The sequence below is a fragment of the Myxine glutinosa genome, chromosome 3 (assembly GCF_964187855.1).
Source record: "Myxine glutinosa chromosome 3, kmMyxGlut1.1, whole genome shotgun sequence".
Classification (NCBI taxonomy): domain Eukaryota; kingdom Metazoa; phylum Chordata; class Myxini; order Myxiniformes; family Myxinidae; genus Myxine; species Myxine glutinosa.
Window position 1 is genome coordinate 62,644,340 of NC_136263.1, and position 22,149 is coordinate 62,666,488.

At 47.6% G+C, this 22,149-nt stretch overlaps 1 protein-coding gene across 1 annotated transcript in view; it reads left to right on the forward strand.

The window, feature by feature from the left end:
- UBE3D (ubiquitin protein ligase E3D) overlaps positions 1-22,149 on the forward strand; it is a 96,437-nt gene that overhangs the window by 44,272 nt on the left and 30,016 nt on the right. The window contains exons 4-7 of the mRNA XM_078774112.1: positions 10,414-10,510; positions 10,663-10,882; positions 19,690-19,795; positions 21,826-21,904. Coding sequence (XP_078630238.1) covers positions 10,414-10,510; positions 10,663-10,882; positions 19,690-19,795; positions 21,826-21,904 — 502 coding nt within the window. The remainder of the gene's footprint in view (positions 1-10,413; positions 10,511-10,662; positions 10,883-19,689; positions 19,796-21,825; positions 21,905-22,149) is intronic.

Below are 22,149 nucleotides of genomic sequence, written 5' to 3' on the forward strand. Positions count from 1 at the left end.
TTAAGTCCTTCCTGGTATCCTTACTTGTTTATCCTGGCTTTAACAAAGCCACGTCATTCTGAGGCCTAAAATGAGCCTTTACTTACAATTTCTGTTCGAGTGCAGGCATCGTGGAAGACAAGGAGACTGAACCCGCTTGAGGGAGGAAGGTACGAATTTGGAATAATAGCCCTCTGATATAAAACAACTCCCACCTTTAATCAAATCCGCGTGCCGGCGCGCCTCAGGCAGCCTTCCTCCTGTCCCTCGGGCTCCGTTTCCCGTCGTCCGGTGCTGACCCCACTCCTGGTACCATCTGTGAAGAATCAGCTCTTCGTTTGGAAAAGAAGTCCACAAATAGCCTGAAAAATGACGCAGCTTTTTAATTAAAACCAACTTATACAGATCCGGAAGAAGCCAAGACATCTACAGCAAGAGCCAGTCTCATGCCAAGTCAAGCCTTCCTGAAAACACATTGATTCCCAGTCCATTTATATAGGGACACGTTTTATCAGGAAATCTCCGAGGGAACAAACAAAACTGGGAGAGGTTCCTCCCCGGTGGGCCAAGCCCCCACCGTCATCCGCTCTGTCATTCGGGGGAGTCAGCCCTTCCTTATCATTCGGACCAAATGTTTCTCTGGGCTCCGAGAAAACAGAAATGTAACTCACAAAGAGTGCATGCTTGGCCAGATAAGCCCAGAGCAAATATATGGGTTCACATGAGTAATTCAAAGCATGTTTATACAGAGTCAGGCGTCGCTGTGATTAATACAAAATATATATGGTAAAAACAACAGGTTTATGTTATCTAGCCTCGAAAAAGCACACGTATACAATTTGTCCAGCATGACCTCAGCGAGCCTTTCCTCATCCAAAACTAAAACGAAGCAAAAACCCTTTATTAACTTTATGAAAATAGCATTTTTAAACAACATTTAAATCATAACACATTAGCAACCAACGTCTATAACTGAACTTTAGGCAATAACAAATCTACTACTTGACATATATATATATATATATATATATATATATATATATATATATATATATATATATATATATATATATATATATATATATATATATATATATATATTGTTGCGGATCCGCCGCCGGCCTTCTCCCCTTACCAAGGGGGGATTAGTCCCCTTGTCTTTGACTGACCAGCGCGACCCGGGACCTATGAAGTCCCTTCCGGACAGCGCGACATAGGGTATTAGGACCAAATTCGCTATTACCTAAATACTCACGCTGCCTTGAAGCGAGGAGATAAGCACCGCACGAACCTCGTGTGTTGATATGCCGAGCGGTTGCGTACACGCGATCCGCGCCGTTATCACTTACTAGACCCCGATTCAAGCGGTTCTTATTCGTACCACGCTTCGTCAATGGAGAAATCACAAAGGCAATCAAATTGGGAAGCAAAGGAATAACAGGTTTAATTATTATTATTTACAATGTACAATGGTTCAAGAGCAGAGACACAGAGCAATCCTTAAAACAGTCTTGTACTTAATCCCAAGGACACGGGCCCGTCTCACACACACACTCACACGGGGATTGCAGATGGCAGGACGATGTTCACCAGCTCGCCCAGGGATGGCTCTCGTGCAGTACTCTCCGGTCCCCGGCACGTCCTTTGGAGTAGGTGAAGGCAGGAGCTCTCCGCGTGTCGTCTGAATGGAGCGAGTTATCACGGGGCGAATTGGTAGGGAGCGGACTTTGACGCGGCTGGCGGTTATTCACTTGCGGCTATGGCCGCGCACACTCGCGTGGCTGGAAAGCGCAATAAGCGTTACCGGTGCGTCTGGCTGCGCCCGCGTACTTGGCAGTTCAATGCCTCTTCTTCTCTCTCTCTCTGCACAAGTCCTTAAACAACGCGCGTATCCTCCGCAAGTTTTCCAAACAACGCGCTTATCTTACGAGTCCGAATCCTTTCTCTCTCCTCTGCGAGTCCTTATCACAACGAGCAAACCCCCTCAAGTCCTTTCGAGGGCTTTGCGCAGCGACTTATATAGGCACGCCCCGCGAACCTTCTCGAACTCGCCAGACGCGCTTCACCACGCCCTCTAACGCCATGCCGCTAGAGCCCTGATTGGCTGGTGGCTCTTACCGTCATCGCCTCTGCCGCTCCGATCTCAACGCCGCCCCCACCCCTTTTTAGGCCTACCTCGTGTTACTCGACTAGTGGGCAGCCAATGCTTAACAAACTGGATCGAGGCTAGGGTGGCTGGGAAATCGGTGGCAAGTAAAGCCTATTTTCCTGTCTTTACACAACGCAGGCACTAAGAGGGGAAATGGCCTATTCTTACACATACTAAGACATAACTATACTACAAATGGGCCTTTATATTGCTCATGTGACTAACTATGGGGGGCAACCCTTTAACCTTTAATGACTTCAATGTGCCAATCTCAAAACCGTAGCACTGCCCCCCTCCCTGCCAGACTCGTCCCCGAGTCAAACCCACACAAGTGAGAACGACCGGTTTTGAGAAAGGTTTGGGACTAGTTTTTAAATTACGTGTGACACTTAGATGTGGTTCCCCTCGAACATTTAATCGAACTCCCTGTATGTGACAGTTTTACAACACTAAATATGTCCCACCTACTGCGTTGTGTAACTAACTCTACCCGACTCACACCCACAGCTAACCGAATTGCGGAATTGTTTTGAAACTACACATAAAGCTGGTGGGTAGCATCTTATTTACAACACTAAACCTAATTACAGACTTGGCATTTAATATGGAATTTTTTGTTGTTGTTGACTTGGTCGGTATATCAATCTGGAGAGTTTCTTTTACCCTTCGGTGATGTCTTTGTTAAAAGAACCATGTCACTGATTGTCTTTCGCAGCAAGAAGTCAATAACAGGATTATATCACAGGTGGCGTGACAAAATGTAAGGACAGGTACATTTGACGATTGGCTTCACAATCGGGTATATAAGGGTTGTTGCGTTCTGTATTAGTGGAAAACAACTGCTGCACGTCTACAAAAGTTATTGCCGCTTCCTCTGGAGATGGTCCGTCAACTTGACAATGCTGTTTGTCATGGAGTGGTGGCTTTACGAAATTCTGGCATGAAACAGCGTGCTATTGCTCGGCAGTATGGCATCACTCAAGGTCAGGTGTCAAAGATCCTGAAACGAAATGCTCAGAGGGGTGTCCCTACTCCAATACCGAGGCCAGGACATCCACGCAGAACCACAAGGAAAGATGATCGCCAGCTGCACCGGTTAGTCTGCAATGGCCGTACCAATTCAGCTAAACGGCTTAGGGCTGAGTGGCAGCAACTGACAAATGTGCCTGTATCCAGAAGGCTAGTCAACCAATGACTGGTTCAAGCAGGCTATCGTGCCAGGCGTCCCCTGAGAAAGCCATGTCTGACCAGACAACACCGCCAGCGCCGATTGCAGTGGGCCAGAGAGCACCGTCAATGGCAGCCAGGACACTGGAATCACGTGATCTTCAGTGACGAGTCTAGATTTCTGGTCTATCGTCAAGATGGCCGCGTCCGAGTGCGCAGACAAGTGCATGAAGCCCACAACGAAGTTTGTATAGTGCCAAGAGTCCAAGCTGGAGGTGGTGGGGTGACCGTTTGGGCTGCTTTTCATGCAGGGGGCAAAACTGACCTTGTTGTTTTGAATGGAAACCTGAACCAGTTAAAGCACAGGGCCATTCTGGAAGAAACATTGCTTCCATTTGCTTGTGCAGCCTTTCGAGGAAACTTTGTCTTCCAAGATGACAATGCACGGCCTCATCGTGCTCGCATGATCCAACACTTTCTTGTTGACCGTGGTGTCGAGCATATGGAGTGGCCTGCCATGTCCCCGGATATGAATCCGCTAGAGAACTTGTGGGCAGAATTAACGTGTCAAATCGACCACTTGGACCAGCAGCCTGCCTCTGTGCGTGAATTGCAGCAGGCTATTGTCACTGCATGGCAAGCGATTCCTGTCCAAACCTTGGCAAATCTCGTGAACAGCATGCCTCAACGTGTATGTGCTCTCCTGAATGCTCGTGGGGGTTACACGAAGTACTGAACTGTAATTTTACTGTCCGTAATCTCAGTCATAATTTAACTTTTGTTTTTGTTGAAATTTTTTTTGGCTAATGTGCAAAATAAAGAGATACTTCTGGAAAACGTACAGAAGTTTAACACAGTACTGTCCGTGAATTGAGTTCGATATCAGTTTACATCACTTTCAAGGATCAATTTATTTGCTTCGAAATGTCAAATGTGGTTTTTGTTTCTTTTAAAGGTCACATTAACAAAATCTAGAATAATTTCAATATAATTCCAATGAACTTTTGGTTATAAGTCATCTTGAAAAGTAAGTTCACCCCTACAAAAGAAATAATTCCATATTAAATGCCAAGTCTGTATTTACATTTCTATAACCCAGGACCTGTTCTTTTTGGAAAGAAGTTTGGAGGGGAGAAAACATAGCAATGCACCAATACACATTTCACAAGAATTCACATTTCAAATGTCATATTTGCTGCTTGGCTGCATCTTCTTGCTTCCTGCTTCATCTTCGGTGTGCAATAATAAAAAACTTAAAGGTCTTCTTTCCTGGCACACCAGAATACAATGTACAAACCGTGTCCGTTTTTATTGTCAGCAGGGCCAATCTCATGTGGTCCGACTGCGTGACATCGACGCCACTTAAAACCAGTGGTCCACAGGTGCAAGGTAAGTTTGCAGCAAATGACTGCTCAGCAAAAAGGCAAGGCCACAGAACGTGTGGTCCATAAGGTGTATTGTGGTGCAGCAGGGTGCCGCACAGGTGTAGCCAGTTGCAGCTGCACAGTTCAGTGTTCCTGCACACTTCCCCTCCAAAATGGGCCCATGGGTGGGGAGGAGAGACAAAGCACAGTTAGCAAAGGAAAGGACGCAAAGGTACACACAATACAAGGCAATGCAACATGAGGGGCACGGGAGAGCGAGCAGAGCAAGCTCGTCCCTACTGTCCGTACCCCCCCCAACGTCGGCTACACTACAGTACCTTTACCCCTCCCTGTATTTACACTTTACAAATTCGTCTCTACGCCTTGTCTCCCATATCCCCCTCTAAGCCAAATCCGTCTTCCAATCCCTCCCAAGAAGGAAGAGATGGAATTACGCACATTGTCAAATCACGTTGAGATGCGTCTCACCCACTCAAATAGTTCACAAAACATGGTGTGGAGTTCCGTCTCCCTTGGTGAGTGGATGTGGATGGTGTGAAGAGATTTCTCATCCTACCTATCCTCTAATAACATTAACTCGGTTGCACTACCCGGGGTCTTGCCCTACCAATTCAATTGGCCATCGTTACACTATGCGGTTCTAAAAACCAATTCCCATTGACCCACCCTGTGGTGCCTTTCAAATTTGGGTCTCACTCCCCAATTTTTCACAACTGTGCCTTTGCACAATTTCGGGGCTGGGTCATGTGGCTCCACTAACAGGTCTACCTACCTGCGCACCTCCGCCACTGAAGTCGCCACCCGAGCTTACCTTGCTCCTTGCGACTACCCTACACTGGGGAAGGCCCCTCCTGGCTCTCTCACCCCTCTGATGCCCTCTCTGGCATTGGGCTACCCGGTTCCTCTCCTGGGATCCTTGGGCCCCACTGAACACTACTCTGACTGGCTCCCAGAGCCTACCTGTGGCCTCACCTGGCCGACAGACTACCAGTGGCGGAGTGCTCCAATAACCATATGCACCAACAAAGCCCACACGCCCAGCCATTCACTGACTCATGCACCCATCCAAGCACTTCATGCTACTTCCTGCACCACAGATGTCAATATCCAAACAATTTAGCTAAACCCTCTACCTGACTTGAAACTACCCTCCCCGGGTATTCGTGAAGGGGTCCATCTTCCCCCATTCACTCCTTCGCACCATGCATTCCACACCATTTACTCCCACCAAGCATTCCACACCAAATATTCCCACACACACCAAGCTCTCTTGCACACCTCTTGTGCTCTCATACCTGTTCGCCACCTCCACCCCATGCAAGTCAATTCACTCAACACAAATCCATATGTCCTCAATACACCACTCATACACCACCTCTGGTCGTCCCCGACCAATGCCTCATTTGCTCAAGCTCAACACACACAGTAATTCTCATTCAATTCCTCATTTGCTCAAGCCCAAGACACACCCACAATTTCTCCACACTACTACACACACACAGCATCATCTAACTAACTACTTCCCTCTAAAACTCGTGCTTTCCCGTCTTCCCTTACACTAAGCACTCCCTCGTCATTATTATCCTTCTAATCTCTCTACGTCCCCTCTACCTGTACCAATGTCACGACTTAAATCTCATGTCTCCTATTGTCATCTCTAAATCCCTAACAATATCCTAGCCCGCCCTCGGCTAGTTTACACTGCCACCCCATAATCGATTGCTCATGTGCCCAAAATGAGGGATGGTAAAACTTCCATTCCCCCACGCCGGGTACCATTCCCCAATACTACTGCCATTTGTCCACTATACTTGAGCCTCTCTGTGCAGAAATACATCGTCTATTGTATTTGTTGTGGATCAATACAATATATATATATATTGTTGTGGATGTGGAAATACAATACAATATATATATATATTGTTGTGGATCTCAGCGCCGGCCTTCTCCCCTTACCAAGGGGGGATTAGTCCCCTTGTCTTTGACTGGCCGACGGGACCCGGGACCTATGACGTCCTTCCCGGACAGCGCGAAATGGGGTCTTAGGGCTAGAATCACTATTACCTAATTACTCGCGCTGCCCTGAAACGAGGAAATAAGCCCCGCACGAATCACGCGTGCTGAGACGCCGAGCGGTGCGTACACGCGATCCGTGCCGTTTATATGGTGACCCCGGTTCTAGCGATCTTATTCGTACCACGCTTAGCCAATGGAGAAATCACAAAGGCGATCGAATTGGGAAGAAAGGAATAACAAGATTTATTTACACTATACAGTGATTCCAGAAAAAGGGGACACAGTGCAGCCTTAAAACAGTCTTAACTTAATCCCCAGGAAAAACGGGCCCGTCTCACACACAGACACACTCACACGGGGCTTGCAGCTGCAGGATGATGTTCACCACGTCCAGGGATGGCTCTCGTGCAGCTCCCTCCGGTCTCCGGCTCGTCCCGTGCAGATGGTAAGTAGAGGGGCAGGAGCTCTCCACGTGTCGTTTGGTGCACAAGGGTTAATACGGGGTGATTTGGTAGGGAGCGGACTTCGGCGGTTAGCGGTGATCACTCGCAGGTTATTACCGCGTTCACTCGCGTGGCTGAAGTAATCGCTATTCGCCACCGGCGCGTCTGGCTGCCTTTCCTCTGGCGCGTACGTTATACTCGAGATATAGTGCAATGCCTCCAAAGCGAGCGATGCGAATCAAGGTCTTCACAGTCCTCTTGATCAACAAGTCCTCTCACGTGCGCTCTCCCCTTGCGAGTCCTCTGGTTTTGCTCGTCAGTCCTTTCAAGGGCTTTGTGCAATCACTTATATAGGCACGCCCCGCGAACCTTCTAAAACTCACCAGACTCGCCTCTCCACGCCCCTCACGCCATGCCGTTAGAGCCCTGGTTGGCTGGTGGCTCTTACTGTCATCGCCTCTGACGCTCCGCCTTGATGCCGCCCCCCCCCCCCGACCCCGTGCTCCTCCTTCTTAGGCCTACCTCATGTTACTCGACTGGTGAGCGAGCAAAGGGCAGCAAATGCTGCGGGCAGCCGAGGCGTAACAAATGCTGCGGGCAGCCTAAGCGTAACAAATGCTGCGGGCAGCCAAATGGGCGCGGGATCAATTACGCCCATAGAGATGGAATTGGAGGGTGGACGCAAAAATGAATGGGACCTAAACTCATGTCTCTAAATGGACCTAAACAACGCAGATATTATGAGGGGAAATGGCCTATACTTACACATACTATGACATAACTAATACTACAAGGTGGCCTACTGTTGCTTGTGGACCAACTATGGGGGGCAACCCTTTAACCTTTAATGATCAATATGTGCAAATCTCAAAACCGTAGCAATATATATATATATATAACTTTGTCCCCACAGATAGCACCCCACATTCAAAGGCGTTCAAAGCAGCGGTCCGTTGCCTTATACACTGCCCAGGTTTAATATTCGGTCCAAATTAAAAAATTATAATTTCCCCACAGGTTTGTATCAATTTGAAGCAACGTTTACTGAATTTTTTTTCTCCGAGGAGTGTTTCTGTGTTTCAGGGTGCGACAGACAGACAGACAGCATAAGCCTATTACAGCAATATCCCGGCCTACGTCATTAATTGGTTCCATAAGCCGTGACGTAACTCGGTTTTTGATGTAAACCTGGCGTAATGTCTCAAAAATGCTTCACCACGGCGTGCTTTACCCAATGTGTCCAAGCAGTTTCACCGGTGGTCGTGTCGTGTCGTCTGTGACGAACGAACGAGCTCAGGGTTCCGTGAACCCGGCCGCCCCGGGGATCGACGCTCGCCTCTGAGTCGTAGGCGTGCCCCGTCTTTCCTCGAGCGGCCGAAGTTGCGTGCTTCTTTTTTTTTGGACGATGCGATATACGCAGAAACGACGATGTACAAGCAGGCATTTGCAAATCCATGCACATGTGCACATGCACACGTCGATCGGTTCGTCGACGCCGGATGCCGGTGAGGTGCCTGACGAGGCACCCCGGCTTGAGGCATGACACGGTCGTTCGTTTCACATGGGCCATAGGCCATGGGCCATGGGGCTTGACCTCGTCGCGGACATTGCACACTCTGCACGGTGACGTGACGTGACGTCTGCCACGGACGGTCGTCCGAACCGGCATCGTCGTCATGTTTTTCCGTTGCCACGTTACGTTGGTTGTTTTACACAGTAAAGGAATAATCACAAAAATACCAGCGAAAGGCAAAGCAAGCACGCGACCGCAGCACAGGACAATATGCATATGGCGTCGCCTTTGTTTTGAATGAGAACCAGCAGCTACGCGTACGTACAGTATACTGTACGTACTTTAAAAAATATTTTAAATGTGCTTTTTATTGTATTTTAAATTGTTTTTTAGCTTCTTTTATTGTTAATTTATGTAGTATTTTATTTATTTTAAATATATTTTTAAGGAAAAATTAATTTTTTTCACGTCCTCCTATTATGATGTAGGACTGTAGGAGTGACGTAAAGTCGCACATAATGACGTTCGCTGAACTGAAATTTACTCTAGAAGAGTGGCGTAAAGTCGGATTTGACGTAGGTCGAAATGACGTAAAACGGGGTATTGCTGTACATTGTCGCGTCTGCAGCTAGTTATCACCAGCCTTGGACAGATGAACCGAACCACTTTTAACTCCCGAGGCAATCTCCAATTTGGCGGGTGTGACGCGCGTAGGATGGAAGAAACATGAAGCGTTCTACTTCACGAACACGAGGGTTTATTTCAAAACTCAACCAAGAACACGACAACGAAAATGTAACAATAGTGATTTACAATAAAATGAGGCACGGAATGAAAATATAGAAAATAAATGCTGTAGTAAAATGCTAATTTGAGGTACCTCCCACGAACACAAACACGCACACAGGGTAAAGTAATAAAATGAAAATTCCCCCCGGCACTTAGCTGACCCCAGTATGGATCCTGCGGTAAGGTCGGCGGCTGTCGCAGCCCGCAGCCACCAGGCGGGAAACCTGGCAAAATGGCGGCAGTACCACGGGCGCCCGGGAGTGAGTCGAGCAGGGAGCACGGCCCTCGTTCCCTTCTCCTTCATCCACCGCTTCGCGCTCCTTCGGCATGGGAAATAACAATCCCTTTTTTGGGGAGGAAAGAAAGAAAAACATCCTGCAGCAAGCACACTTGAGCAAATGAGCGTCCTCACAGTCGCACCGCCAACGCTCCCCTCAGAGAAAGAAAATGTCCTCTCTGACAGAACCGCGAGCTCCTCCCTCTCGCTCCCTCCCACGTCATCAGCTACGTCACTCTGTGGGGTACGGGACGGTGGGGGAGGGGAGGGTGTGGCCTACCGGCCCTGTTCCCCACCCATCGGACCATTGTTGCTCCACCTCTCCTTGGTGGGTCTTTACTGTATCGTGTCCATTGGAGTGTGAATACTAGCCGGCTCATGTTTTGCTTGGCCGGCGGTTGTTATAAATGTTAGGGATGGCCACAGAGGGTATCACAAATAGGGGAAATTAACCTTAAACTCTACTACTAATTAACACGGCATCATCCCGGGTTATGATGAACATTTAAACACATTTTCCCTACTTATGTACATCAAGATGCTCCTACATGTCACAGTGTCACACGGTCCATACTAATTCCTATTAAATCCTACCCTTCCTACGGTATTCTCTTACCTACCCCCATAAACGTAACAATTTATATAGATAGATAATTTCTAATTTTTTTTTTGTTTCCCTTCCTGCCACATCCCAGTTTCTTGCAGACGATCTTTGGTTTCTCAACTGAGGAACTTAAAATCCTTTCAGATTTCCTGCCTTAATTGTGGTATGGAGCTGCTGAAACCTAACAGGTGAGTAAGGAGGAGAGTTGAGTCGAGAGGATGGGCGGGATGGGGTAGATGGCAGTAAATTGAGAGGAAGCACATTCCTCTGCTCTATAAGTAACATTCGACTCATTTCGTCCTGGAGCTTCTAATTGTTCATTTGCACCCATTTCCTACAGCCAAGTCCTCCGTGTGCTTTCACTCCCCTCTGAAAATTGGCGTGCTGCAGTGGGGTCCTGGCATTGCAATTGCCATAGCAATGGCTTGTCGGAAGTACCAGTACCTGGCATCCTGCGCCCTCGAGTTGGAGATTACTTGTTGGGGGACACTCAGCTTTTGTTGAATGCCCAGCATGTCGCAAGCGCTATCGTTAGCAGGACAGCTGCTGGCAAGGAGATGGTAAGTAGAAACGAGGAAATGCAATTGAGCTTCTATTATATAGTCACACGACTTCCACCCGTGTGAGTTTGTGATTTTGGGACATGCTATAATACTGTTACGGACCGTGGATAAGGTGTTGATTTGCCGAGCGGATGGCGGCCGCGGCCCGAACTATTAACAATTACTAAGACCCGATTCCTTAAACGTGGGCCAAATCGTGCCACAGGTTTTCAATGGGGAAAAGACAAAGGCGACACGGATGTGAAGAAGAGGAAGACAGAAGTAGGAAATACTAATATAATTTATTACTATTTACAACCAAAAGAAACCAAGGAGAAGGAAGGATAATAAAATAATGCAGAAAGAGGGACGGACCAGAAGGACACAGTGAAACTCTAGCTTAACTAAGCAGGCTTAACTTATTACCCAGGACAGAACACACAAAACAAACACGTACACAAAAGGATGGAAGGACAGGAATCGTTTGGAGAGATGAGCAGGTGGGATCACAGGGCACAGCGAGCAGGTCCACTCCGGGCGGGAAGCGAGGAGCCGGCAGCTCCTTGTATTCGGCTTTCACACCGGCAGCGGTCTCACGTGTCCTCCGCCTCCTGCGCTCAACCTCAAATGTGTATTTGAGGTATGGACCTCAACCTCAAAGGTATGGACCTCAAACATCCGGGGCCTTCGCTCAAACTTGACTGACCTCTCCATACAGGTTGCTTCTGACAAACCAGATGTGATCTGCTTAACAGAAACTTTCCTCCTTCATGATGTCTCTGATGCCTTGGTATCTCTCCCAGGTTACTCCCTCCTCCGGTATGATAGACCTGAGCCTCGTCCTGGAGGTGGGGTTGCTATCTTTATAAAAAACTCTCTTCCTCACTCGCCCTCCACTGCCCTCTCTCCACCTCACCCCCAGGAATACCTTTGGCTACGGCTTCCCCTTCGCTCCCACATTTTGTTCATATGTGTGTTGTACCGTCCACCAATCAGCGATGACTCCATCTACATCTCACTGTCTGATAATATGGACCAACTTCTATCTACCCATCCCAACTCTCTCTTCCTCATATGTGGTGATTTCAATTGTCACCATGCCAGTTGGCTGGGTGTGGGTACCTCTCTCACCAGCCATGGCTCTTCAGCAAAGGACTTCTGCGACTCACTGGGACTGACACAATCTGTCAATTTCCCGACCCGGATCTCAGTCAACGGAGCATCTTCTCTTCTGGATTTGGTTATGACAAACTTCCCTGAAAATGTCTGCTGCTCTTCTTCTGCTCCAATCGGCTCATCTGATCATGTGCTTGTCAAAGTGGACATCTCTCTGACCATTCTCAGAGAGCCTCCTCAGCGTCGACGAGTCTGGCATTTCACTCAGGCCAACTGGCACGGTCTTCAAGCAGCCATCAATCATCTGGACTGGTCTCCCATCTCTACCGCCTCTGACATCAACTCATCCTGGGAATTCTTTCAAAGTAAATTGCTCTCTCTCATGCACAGATTTATACCATCTCGTCTTCAGTTGTCATACCCTTCCTCCCGTCCATGGTACACGGAATCTTGTGGTGAGGCTGTTGCCCTGAAACAACTTGCTTTCGTCTCCTGGAAAGCAAATCCAACGGAAGGAAATCTCATTTCCTTTCACAAACCCCGAAACAAGTGTGTGTCCACCCTCAGGAGAGCCAGGAAACAATATCTCACCATTCTCAAGACCGAACTCTCTTATCTGTCTCCCTCTTCCAAATCCTGGTGGCGTCTGGTCAAATCTGTTTCTGGTGTTTGTTCCCCCTCCATCCCCTCCCTCACCTCAAACGGCTTAACGGCTGACTCCGCACGTCAAAAAGCTGAATGCCTCAACTCTGTGTTTGCCTCTAAATCTTGTGTCCCAAACCCATCCCTCTCTGTACCCACCGTACCCAGTCGTACCCAGCTGCTCCTGGACTCTGTGTCCTTTCCTCCTGACAAGGTGGAAAAGTTTCTGGCAACCCTCGACTCTGATTCTGCAACGGGTCCTGACGGCATCAGCCCACGGGTCCTAAAATCATGTTCTTCTGCACTTTCACTCCCTCTTTCTGTTCTCTTCACCCTCTCTTTTGCTCAAGGTCATCTGCCATCTGCTTGGAAATCAGCCAACATCACCGCTTTGCACAAAAAAGGTGCAAAAACAGATCCCAGCAACTACAGACCAATCAGCCTTCTCCCAATTATCAGCAAAGTCATGGAATCCATCATTGCTTCAGATATTAAATCTTTCCTCTTCTCCAATGGCTTGATCTCTGATCATCAATTTGGTTTCAGACCTGGTCACTCTACTCTGGACATGCTGCTTCTGCTTTCTCAACAATGGATGGAGGTCCTCAACGCCAAACAGGAAATTAGAGCTGTCTCCCTTGACATTTCACGTGCCTTCGATACGGTCTGGCACCCTGCTCTGCTCTCCAAACTCTCCTCCTTTGGTATCCATGGAAATCTCCACGCATGGCTGGCGGACTTCCTCTCTGGTCGTAGTCAGCGTATGGCCCTGAATGGGTTTCTCTCATCTCCTCTTCCTGTTCAGGCTGGAGTTCCCCAAGGTAGTGTTCTGGGCCCTGTGCTTTTTCTGGTCTTCATCAATGATCTCTCTGACTCTCTTGAAAATCCTCTCTATCTCTTTGCTGATGACTCTACTCTCTGTCGCTCCATTCCTCATCCCTCAGATCGGCAGTCTGCAGCCTCCTCACTCTCTGCAGACCTGGACAAAATCACAGACTGGTCAAACAAGTGGAACATGTCTTTCAATCCTGACAAATCTCACACTCTTACAATGTCTCTCCAAAAGGACCGACTGGACAACCCTCCCATCTACTTTCTCAACAATCCTCTCCAAGAAGTTCTGTCGCTCAAGCTTTTGGGTCTCACTATCTGCCATGATCTTTCTTGGGAAAACCACATTTCCAAGCTGGCCTCCAAAGCCAGTCGCCGACTGGGCATCCTCCGTCGTGCGAAGTCCTTCCTTGGTACACCTGAGCTCCTCACCACATACAAGGCTTTCATCCGCAGCTCAATGGAATACTGTTCCCCCCTCTGGGCTGGTGCTCCTGCCTCACACCTTGCTCGGCTTCACGCTGTTGAGGCCAAAGCTTTCAGAATCATTGGAATCTCCTGCGATGTAGTCAACGCCGAGGGCCTTTCACTCACTCACCGCAGGCAGGTTGGTGGTCTTTCTGTCTTCTACCGACTCCTCTCTGGCCTTGCTCCCCCAGCTCTCTCTGTGCTCTGTCCCCCCAATATTCCTTCAGGTCGCACAAGATCTGCCTGCAACCCTCTTCTGGTTAAACTGCCAAAGTCTAGGCTCTCTGCTCACCTTCACTCTTTCATTCCCCTTTTCTCCCGTCTCTGGAACAAACTCCCCCACTCCCTTCAATCCCACTCCTCCCTCCAGGTCTTTAAAACAGCTGTTCACCACCATCTCTTATCTTCCCCCATCGAAAACCTTGATCTTTTCTACCCCCGGTAATTCACCCCAGAGTCCTTGCAGTGTTCATATGTTTTAATCCTCTCCCACCTCCCCCCAAGTCCTCCCGATGTCCCTGCTCTCAAATGTTGTGTTTGTGTCCTTCCCCCTCTCTTTTGTGTCCTTCCCCCTCTCTCCCCATCTTGTCTACCGCTCCCCTTGTTTTTTGTGTTTTGTGTGTCGGTTTGTCTTTTTGTGTGATTAATGTTAGCTCTTTCACGAGCCTCGATCTTGTATACAAAAAAAAAAAAAAAAAAAAAAAAAAAAAACCTCACTGCTCCTCCTCCACTGAACTGATCAACTCCACTCAACTCTCTCCCGGTGGACTGCCAACTCTCTGACGCACCTGGACTCATCTGCCGTATTTCTGGTGTATCTTCTTTTAGCGATCGTCGCACCCTTCTCTCATACCTTCAGCGCGGGTGTGACACGCCCTCGTCGGTTTCGGTACCCCCCTCCCCCCCCCCCCCCCCCCCCCGTGCTCTGTTTCGTGACCTTGTATGGCAATCCCACGGGCTTGTCTCCTTATTTGGGCATGGCGCCGACGGCACGCCCCTCGTGGCGAGCCACGGGCTTGTTTCCTTATTTGGGCATGCGGCTGAACAGCCCCGCCCTTCGTGGCGCGCCCTGGGCTTGCCTCTCCCTGGCGACCCCGCCCCTCCTGTTCAAACAGAGCACGGAGCACATATTCACTATAGCAGCGAAATGAGAGGGCGCGCACCCCACGCTTGTGAACTGCTTTACCCAGAGATGGAGAGTTTGGCTGGGAAATGGAATTATTGAAGGGGAGCTATTCTTAATTGATTCGGTGCAATGGAGTATTAATTAATGGAAGACAAAGCCTTAGCCTAATACACAGAATAAGGAAATAAACTACCAACAAGGAGGAAATCTATGATTGGCTAACGTGATTGTTGATGACCTAATTACGGGACGCCCTTTTGACCTTTATACACAACTGGAGGAAGGAGGGCGATATTTTTACAACAATTTACACAACAATAAAAAACACTTCTCATATCCACAACAATACGCAGACCAATTATGGCTTATTTAGTTTAGTTTTTATGGTCATTAAGATTTCCCCATCTTTCTACTTTATTGAGCCAAAGACAAGAATGCAATTAGATGGTGTCTGGTATATGATAGGTCTCTAGCATGGTTGAAAAGTTATCCGAGATGTTCGGATTCCAGGTCCGGTCTTTATTGAATCACAACCGTCAACCTCTGGAAACCCTGGCCGGAAAATCCTGCACCAGAAATCGTCCGATAAACCAAAGCAAAAGCATATTCAGATATTATTAAATTAAAGGCAAAATAATGTCCCTTCCCCCACTCCTCCTTGTGCGTTAATCAAACAAAATACATCATAAATTAGATGTAGAATGAGAGATGTAGTCTGCCCTGTAAAAAAAGTCACAGCAAAAAAGAAATGGCCAACAAGCAAAATGTACTTTATAAATATAAGTGGTGGGAAGTGTTCATGATGCCTAGAGCGATTTGTATACGTCAGTACGGGTATTATTGTAGTAGGTGTCGACCCGTATGTCATTGGGAGGGTCGGCTCTGGTGCTGCATAAAGAAAAGCTAGTTTCAAGCGAACTATGGAGACCGTATCACGGCAGCCATTAATATTGAATATGTAGGTCTTGTGGAAGCATTGTAGAACTTTGTAAGGGCCGTCATAAGGTTGCCGCAAGGGTTTCCGGACAGAAACATGCCGTACCAATACTTGGTGTATGTAGGAAATTTCTGGGGGGGGGGGGGGCGAGGGGGGGGGGGAACAGCCGTGATGAACGCGTACGTGTCTGTGTAGCCCAAAGTAAGCGCTCTACAACGACCTTGGTAACTGAACACACTCCTTATCTTCACAACGAAGCGGAAGTTCATATTTTTTATACCGCCATATATAAGCAGCAAGGTTGGCTGATGAATGGGTCGCAAGATGCCCCACGTATACTCACCTCTTAGTCGAAGGTATGCACACTCACCTCTAAGCTGTCACGCCTGGCTTTGAATCTCAGCCCAGCTATAAACGGTCATCTCGGTGAGTCACATGCAGGTGAAGCATCGACGTGTTTGCTCTATCCGTTTAAAGCTGAGCTTCAAACAAGCAGCATGTACCGTTTGAAAAATCTTTAGTTTGACTCGGCCGGGGTTCATTTCTGACCATTTCTCCACCGAAGCCTTGGAGCATAAAGGTACTGTTTTTTAAAAGGTTTTTTTTAAAGGAACATTTTCACTGAGGCATTGGCCTGCACCAAGGGTTGTCCCATCCAGATGATACAGTGCAATGGCTGCTGGAATCAGTCCAAAGGAAAAAGAGAATGTTAAGGTGATCTGTATACCAAAGAATGGTACCTATGCATGGTGAAATCAGGCTGGCAGGGTGGCTAGAGGTACGCACACTCGCCTCTAAGCTGTCTGGCTTGGCTTGAACCTCGACCCAGCTATAAACTGTCAACACGGTGTTTCACAGGTAGGGTAATTCATCAATGTGTGTGCCGTCCATTGGATGAACGTTAAATTGGGAGTCCCGTCTGTCAGCATTTGTTGGTGGATGTTAAAGATCCCACTCTGTCCCTCGCGAATATTCGGACAGCCTTCTCTACCTACTCGTGCTGCACGAAGTCCTTGTCCCGTTGGTTCTCCTTCATGGGCCCAATCGGGTCGTAATCCGATAGGGCATGGTTTGGGCTGTTGGGCAGCGTGAGGCAACCTCTCACTTAAGTTTAGTGATGTCATGCCACTGGACATTAACGTTCTTCACAGGAGATGCTGTCCACACTTTTTGTTTCTTTGATTTTGGTTTGTATTGGATACCCGTGCCTCGACCCCAGTCACAATGCGAGCCGGGAAGTCATCGCCTTCATTAGGGAAGTGCTGAAGTTAGGCTGTAATGGTTTCCAAACACTGCGCTTTGGCATCTGTAAGCATTTTTGGTATCCACTTGCACTACAGCTTTGCAATAGTTGTTGCTCTTGGCCAATCCGATGATGCCAATTTAATTACCTCCACCACCGTAGGTGGATGGAGGTTATGTTTTCACTCCTGTCTGTTTGTCTGTCTGTCTGTCTGTCTGTGAACAAGATGTCTCAAAAACTTGTGGACAGATTCGGACGAAATTTGGCAGAGAGGTAGTGTATGTGACAAGGACGAAATGATTAGATTTTGGTGAAGATCTGAATATGGATTCGGATACGAGAATAATTATTTAATCTATCTTCAAGTGATTCTTCGCCATTGAGAGATCGGCCGAAAAGCGATATATAACATGATATTTATAAAAACGTTATGGACGAGTTATGAATAAACTTGGTGGACGAGGTGGTTAGGTGACAAGAACAAGCGGATTAGATTTTCGTTCAGGTACGAATCCAGATCCGGCCTATCAGTGGGAAACAAAACATAAACTGTTCAGCCTTGTGGAGGTATGCGCTCTACCGAGTGCCCTTCTAGTTGGTAATGTCATCTGATGTCATATGTCAATCACTCCGGATAAGTTCATCCATTCCGGTGATATTCTAAGCAGACATGGCCTCCCGTAGTCTCCCAGGACTTTGTTTATCACACATACTTTGTCAGCCTTCTCCAAGCCTTTCGAAAGACACTTTTTTTTTTTTATTTATTTATTTATTATTATACAGAGTCGAGGCTCGTGAAAGAGCTAACATTTATCAAACAAACAAATCAAACAAACAAGCAAACAAAGTATATAAAAAGGGGAGCGGTCGACAAGATGGGGAGAGAAGGAAGCAGAATTTATTAACTCGCACCCCTATTGTGTTTGACGATACAGTTGAGATCAGGCCTGACTCGACTTTTTTGTAATCTGATTCTGCTTCCTTTTCTCTGTACTATATTTCTGCTGCTGATGCACTCTGATATCTTTTTTTAAATTAAATCTATTTTAAGGCATTTAATGTTTCTTCGAGTGGCTTTTACATGTCTGTACCAGAGGGCCATAAATGGTAAGGTGAGATGCGTTGCAGATTTGAGAAAGTGATCGGACCAGCAGTACCCTGAGTTGTGAGTAGTTGTGACTTTAATGAGGCGCACTGGGGACGGGGCTGATTGAAGTGATTGATGTACAGCGTGACGCCTTCAACGCGTTGTTGTTAAATCTGATGAAGAAGCACGTTCTCGGGTTGTGGGTGCTGGTCTGGTTCTGCTGGTCTGTGGCCTGAACGTGCAGAAAAAGCACAAAAATGTTTTTCATTTGATGGTAAGCAGTAATTTTGTTCCCAATTAGCTGAGCCTGATTATGTCCTTATTACATAATGAAGACCCAGTGGATTAAATAACAATATTCCCTTTGCTCAAAAAAAAACAACACTTTTTGTCCTTAATGTCTCCTTTTCTTTCGATATACTGTAATTACCAATTCTCTCTCTCTCCCTCTCCCTCTCCCTCTCCCTCTCCCTCTGTCTCCCTGTCTCCCTCTCTCTCCCTCTCTCTCCCTGTCTCTCTGTCTCTCTCTCTCTCTCTCTCTCCCTGTCTCCATGTCTCCCTGTCTCCCTGTCTCCCTCTCTCTCTCTCCCTCTCTCCCTGTCTCTTGCTCATGCTCTCTCTCTCTGTCTGTCTCTCTGTCTCTTGCTCGCGCTCTCTCTCGCGCTCTCTCGCTCTCTCTCTCTCGCTCTCTCTCTCGCCCTCTTTCTCTCTCGCTCTCGCTCTCGCTCTCTCCCTCTCTCTCCCTCTCTCTCCCTCTCTCTCTCTCTCTCTCTCTCTCTCTCTCTCTCCCTGTCTCTCTGTCTCTCTCTCTCTCGCTCGCTCTCTCTCTCTCTCTCTCTCGCTCTCGCTCTCTCTTTTTCTCTCGCTCTCTCTTTCTCTCTGTCTCTCTCTCTCCCTCTCTCCCTCTCTCCCTGTCTCCCTGTCTCTCTCTCCCTCTCTCCCTGTCTCTCTCTCCGTCTCTCCCTGTCTCTCTCTCTCCGTCTCTCCCTGTCTCTCTGTCTCTCGCTCGCGCTCTCTCTCTGTCTCTTGCTCGCGCTCTCTCTCTGTCTGTCTCTCTGTCTCTTGCTCGCGCTCTCTCTCGCGCTCTCTCTCTCTCTCTCGCTCTCTCTCTCGCCCTCTCTCTCTCTCTCGCCCTCTCTCTCTCTCTCGCTCTCGCTCTCTCCCTCTCTCTCTCTCTCTCTCTGTCTCTCTGTCTCTCTCGCTCTCTCGCTCTCTCGCTCTCTCTCTCTCTCTCGCTCTCGCTCTCTCTTTCTCTCTCGCTCTCTCTTTCTCTCTCGCTCTCTCCCATTCTCTTGCTCTCTCCCTCCTCTCTCTCTTGCTCTCTCGCCCTCTCGCTCTCTCTTGTTAATTTATTTTATTCACCTACCCACCCAAGGGAATATCATTTGAAGTCGGTAAGGATGTTGAACAAGGACAGCGTCAGGAGAATGAGATGATATGTTCATCCTGTGGTTCCTGGCTCGGTAAAATAGAAGCAACAGGTGAACTTGCATTCTCCTTTTATCCGACCCCACCCCCAACCCTCGCACCTTCCTTTGGGACATTGAGATAACATTATATAACTATAGCACAGCACGCTTTGATCCCATAGTTCTCCCATAGTTCTCTTTGATCCCATAGTATAATTATGGTTCTGCATCCAGTAGCATGTGCTCTTCTGTATAGAATGTAACATGACCATTTTAACATAACCTGACCTCCACCCCTCCCCCCCCCCACCCCTCGCCAGCCAGACTCATGATCTTTTCTACCCCAAATTACCCCATTCCCAAGCGTTTACATTTTCCTCCTTGCCCTCACCTCTATTATTTTGTTAGTTGTCGGTTGGTTTGTTACTTTTCTGTTTCGTCCCCACTTTTCCCTTCCTCTTCTTGCTGTGTTTTTCAGCTTGTGTGGAGCTTGTTCACCTCCCTGTGTCCTTCTCCCTACCCTCGTGTCCCCCTCCCCTTATCTCGCTCCACTTCTAATCTGCTGTTGGTGTTTTCCCCTTTCCATTTTGTTCCCTTACATTCTGCTCTAGCTCTTCCACGAGCATCGATCATGCATACAAAAACCACGAAAAAAACATAACATTGCTGGGCCACCAAACCTGGCAGACATAATTGGGCCCCATGGGGGAATGGGAGGCCGAGTGTGGGATCTTTGTAATGGATTACGTGATTGCAATAAAATTTAGCACACATACAGTAATATGGAGTAAAATAGGAGGGTTGTAATTTTAGGGAAGGGAATGGGTGTGTGGGGGAGGGTGGTTCTCTGTAACAGGGTCTGGCTTTTCACATCAGCCCTAGAGGCCGCAATGCAACCAAATGTGGCTTGCATAATGGGGGCCTCATGGGGGATTTATTGTGAAAAGAATTAAGTTATTCGTTTTTATACATTTTTTATTTCGGGTGTGAGGTTGTAGTAGTAGGGGATGATCGTGACCAAACTCTCCAAGGATCGCGTAGGTCACATGGGGAGTATAAAGGGCGGGGGGGGGGAGGTGGAGTTTTTGACAAGGTTGTAGGCATTGTGTTTGTCTTGAGAACAGGGGGTGGGGGCATGGCATGTCAGAGCCCTTTATACACAGAGTTTGGCCAACTCGGTTTCAGTTTTTAGCGATCACGTGACAACAGGCGCCATGTTAAAGCCCTAAAGTGACTAAACAATGAATGAGACTCGGGAACATAAAAAATAAACCTGTCTCTAATAGCAGAAAGTTGCATGCACGCTTGAACACACGCGCATGTGCACTTGACGTAGGGCTCCAACATGGCGCCTATTACCGGAGTTGGCCAAACTCTGTGTATAAAGGGCTCTGTAGCATGTGGACCCCCCCCCCCCCCCTCCCTACAACTCCCCAGTGCATAGCACCTGTTTGTTTTGTTTCTTTTTTCGCATCCCTTTCATGTCACGTTATTTATTTAATTTTAAGCTCTTCTCATCATTCTTGTCTCATCATTTAAGCTCGTCTCATCAATCCACATTATCTTTTGGCTTTATTAACACACTTTGGGACATTGAGATAACATTGTATAACATCGACTAGTACTAGTAGAAAATAGACTAGTAGAAAATTATATAAAAAGAGGGGGGAGGGGGGCAGTGGTTGGCTTTGTAATTTTTCTGTTGGCCTTTAATTTACCTTTGCTTGTTCATGGTTTACATACAAACATAACTTTTAGCCATAATAATAAAAATTGTTCACTTATTGTCTGGCTCTGCAGACCTCAAGGCAGAATGATGGGTTGTATGATGGTTTAATTAGACTAGTATTTGGCACAAGGTGGAACGTTGTCTGTCGGTCCCTAAATGTATCCATCTCTTGTTGTCTTTTGTTTTTGTCTCGTCAGCTATCTCCTTGTGTCATCCATCTTCAACCTTTCCCTCCATTCGTTCCTCTTTATCCTCCCTTATGTTTTATTATGTTTTGCCTTTCTCTGCTACCCATTTGCAGCAAGCCCACTGTACCTCTCCAAACGTTAAAACGTGTTCCCAACCTCATTTTTCAACCTCCTCCATCCCCCAGGCATTGCCAAGGCTTATCTCACGGAGATTTTGCTCCCAGGTTCCGAGCAGTTTTCCAAAGACGACTTCCGCAGCTCGAGGTACTATGTCATTAATTATGCTTACATGCCGTACGGTACTTTAATTGTATGTATGCCCTCTCTCACCTGGACGCTGACACAATCCTTTCTGCTCGTGGTTCTGTTGTTAACTGTTTTATTACGGAATGTTTTATTGGACCGAATTTAATTTCTCTCTCTGTTGCGGATCCAGGGGTCGGCGCTCCCCTTACCAAGGGGGGGTTAATCCCCTTGTCTTTTACACTGGCCGATTTCCCCCAGTCCTG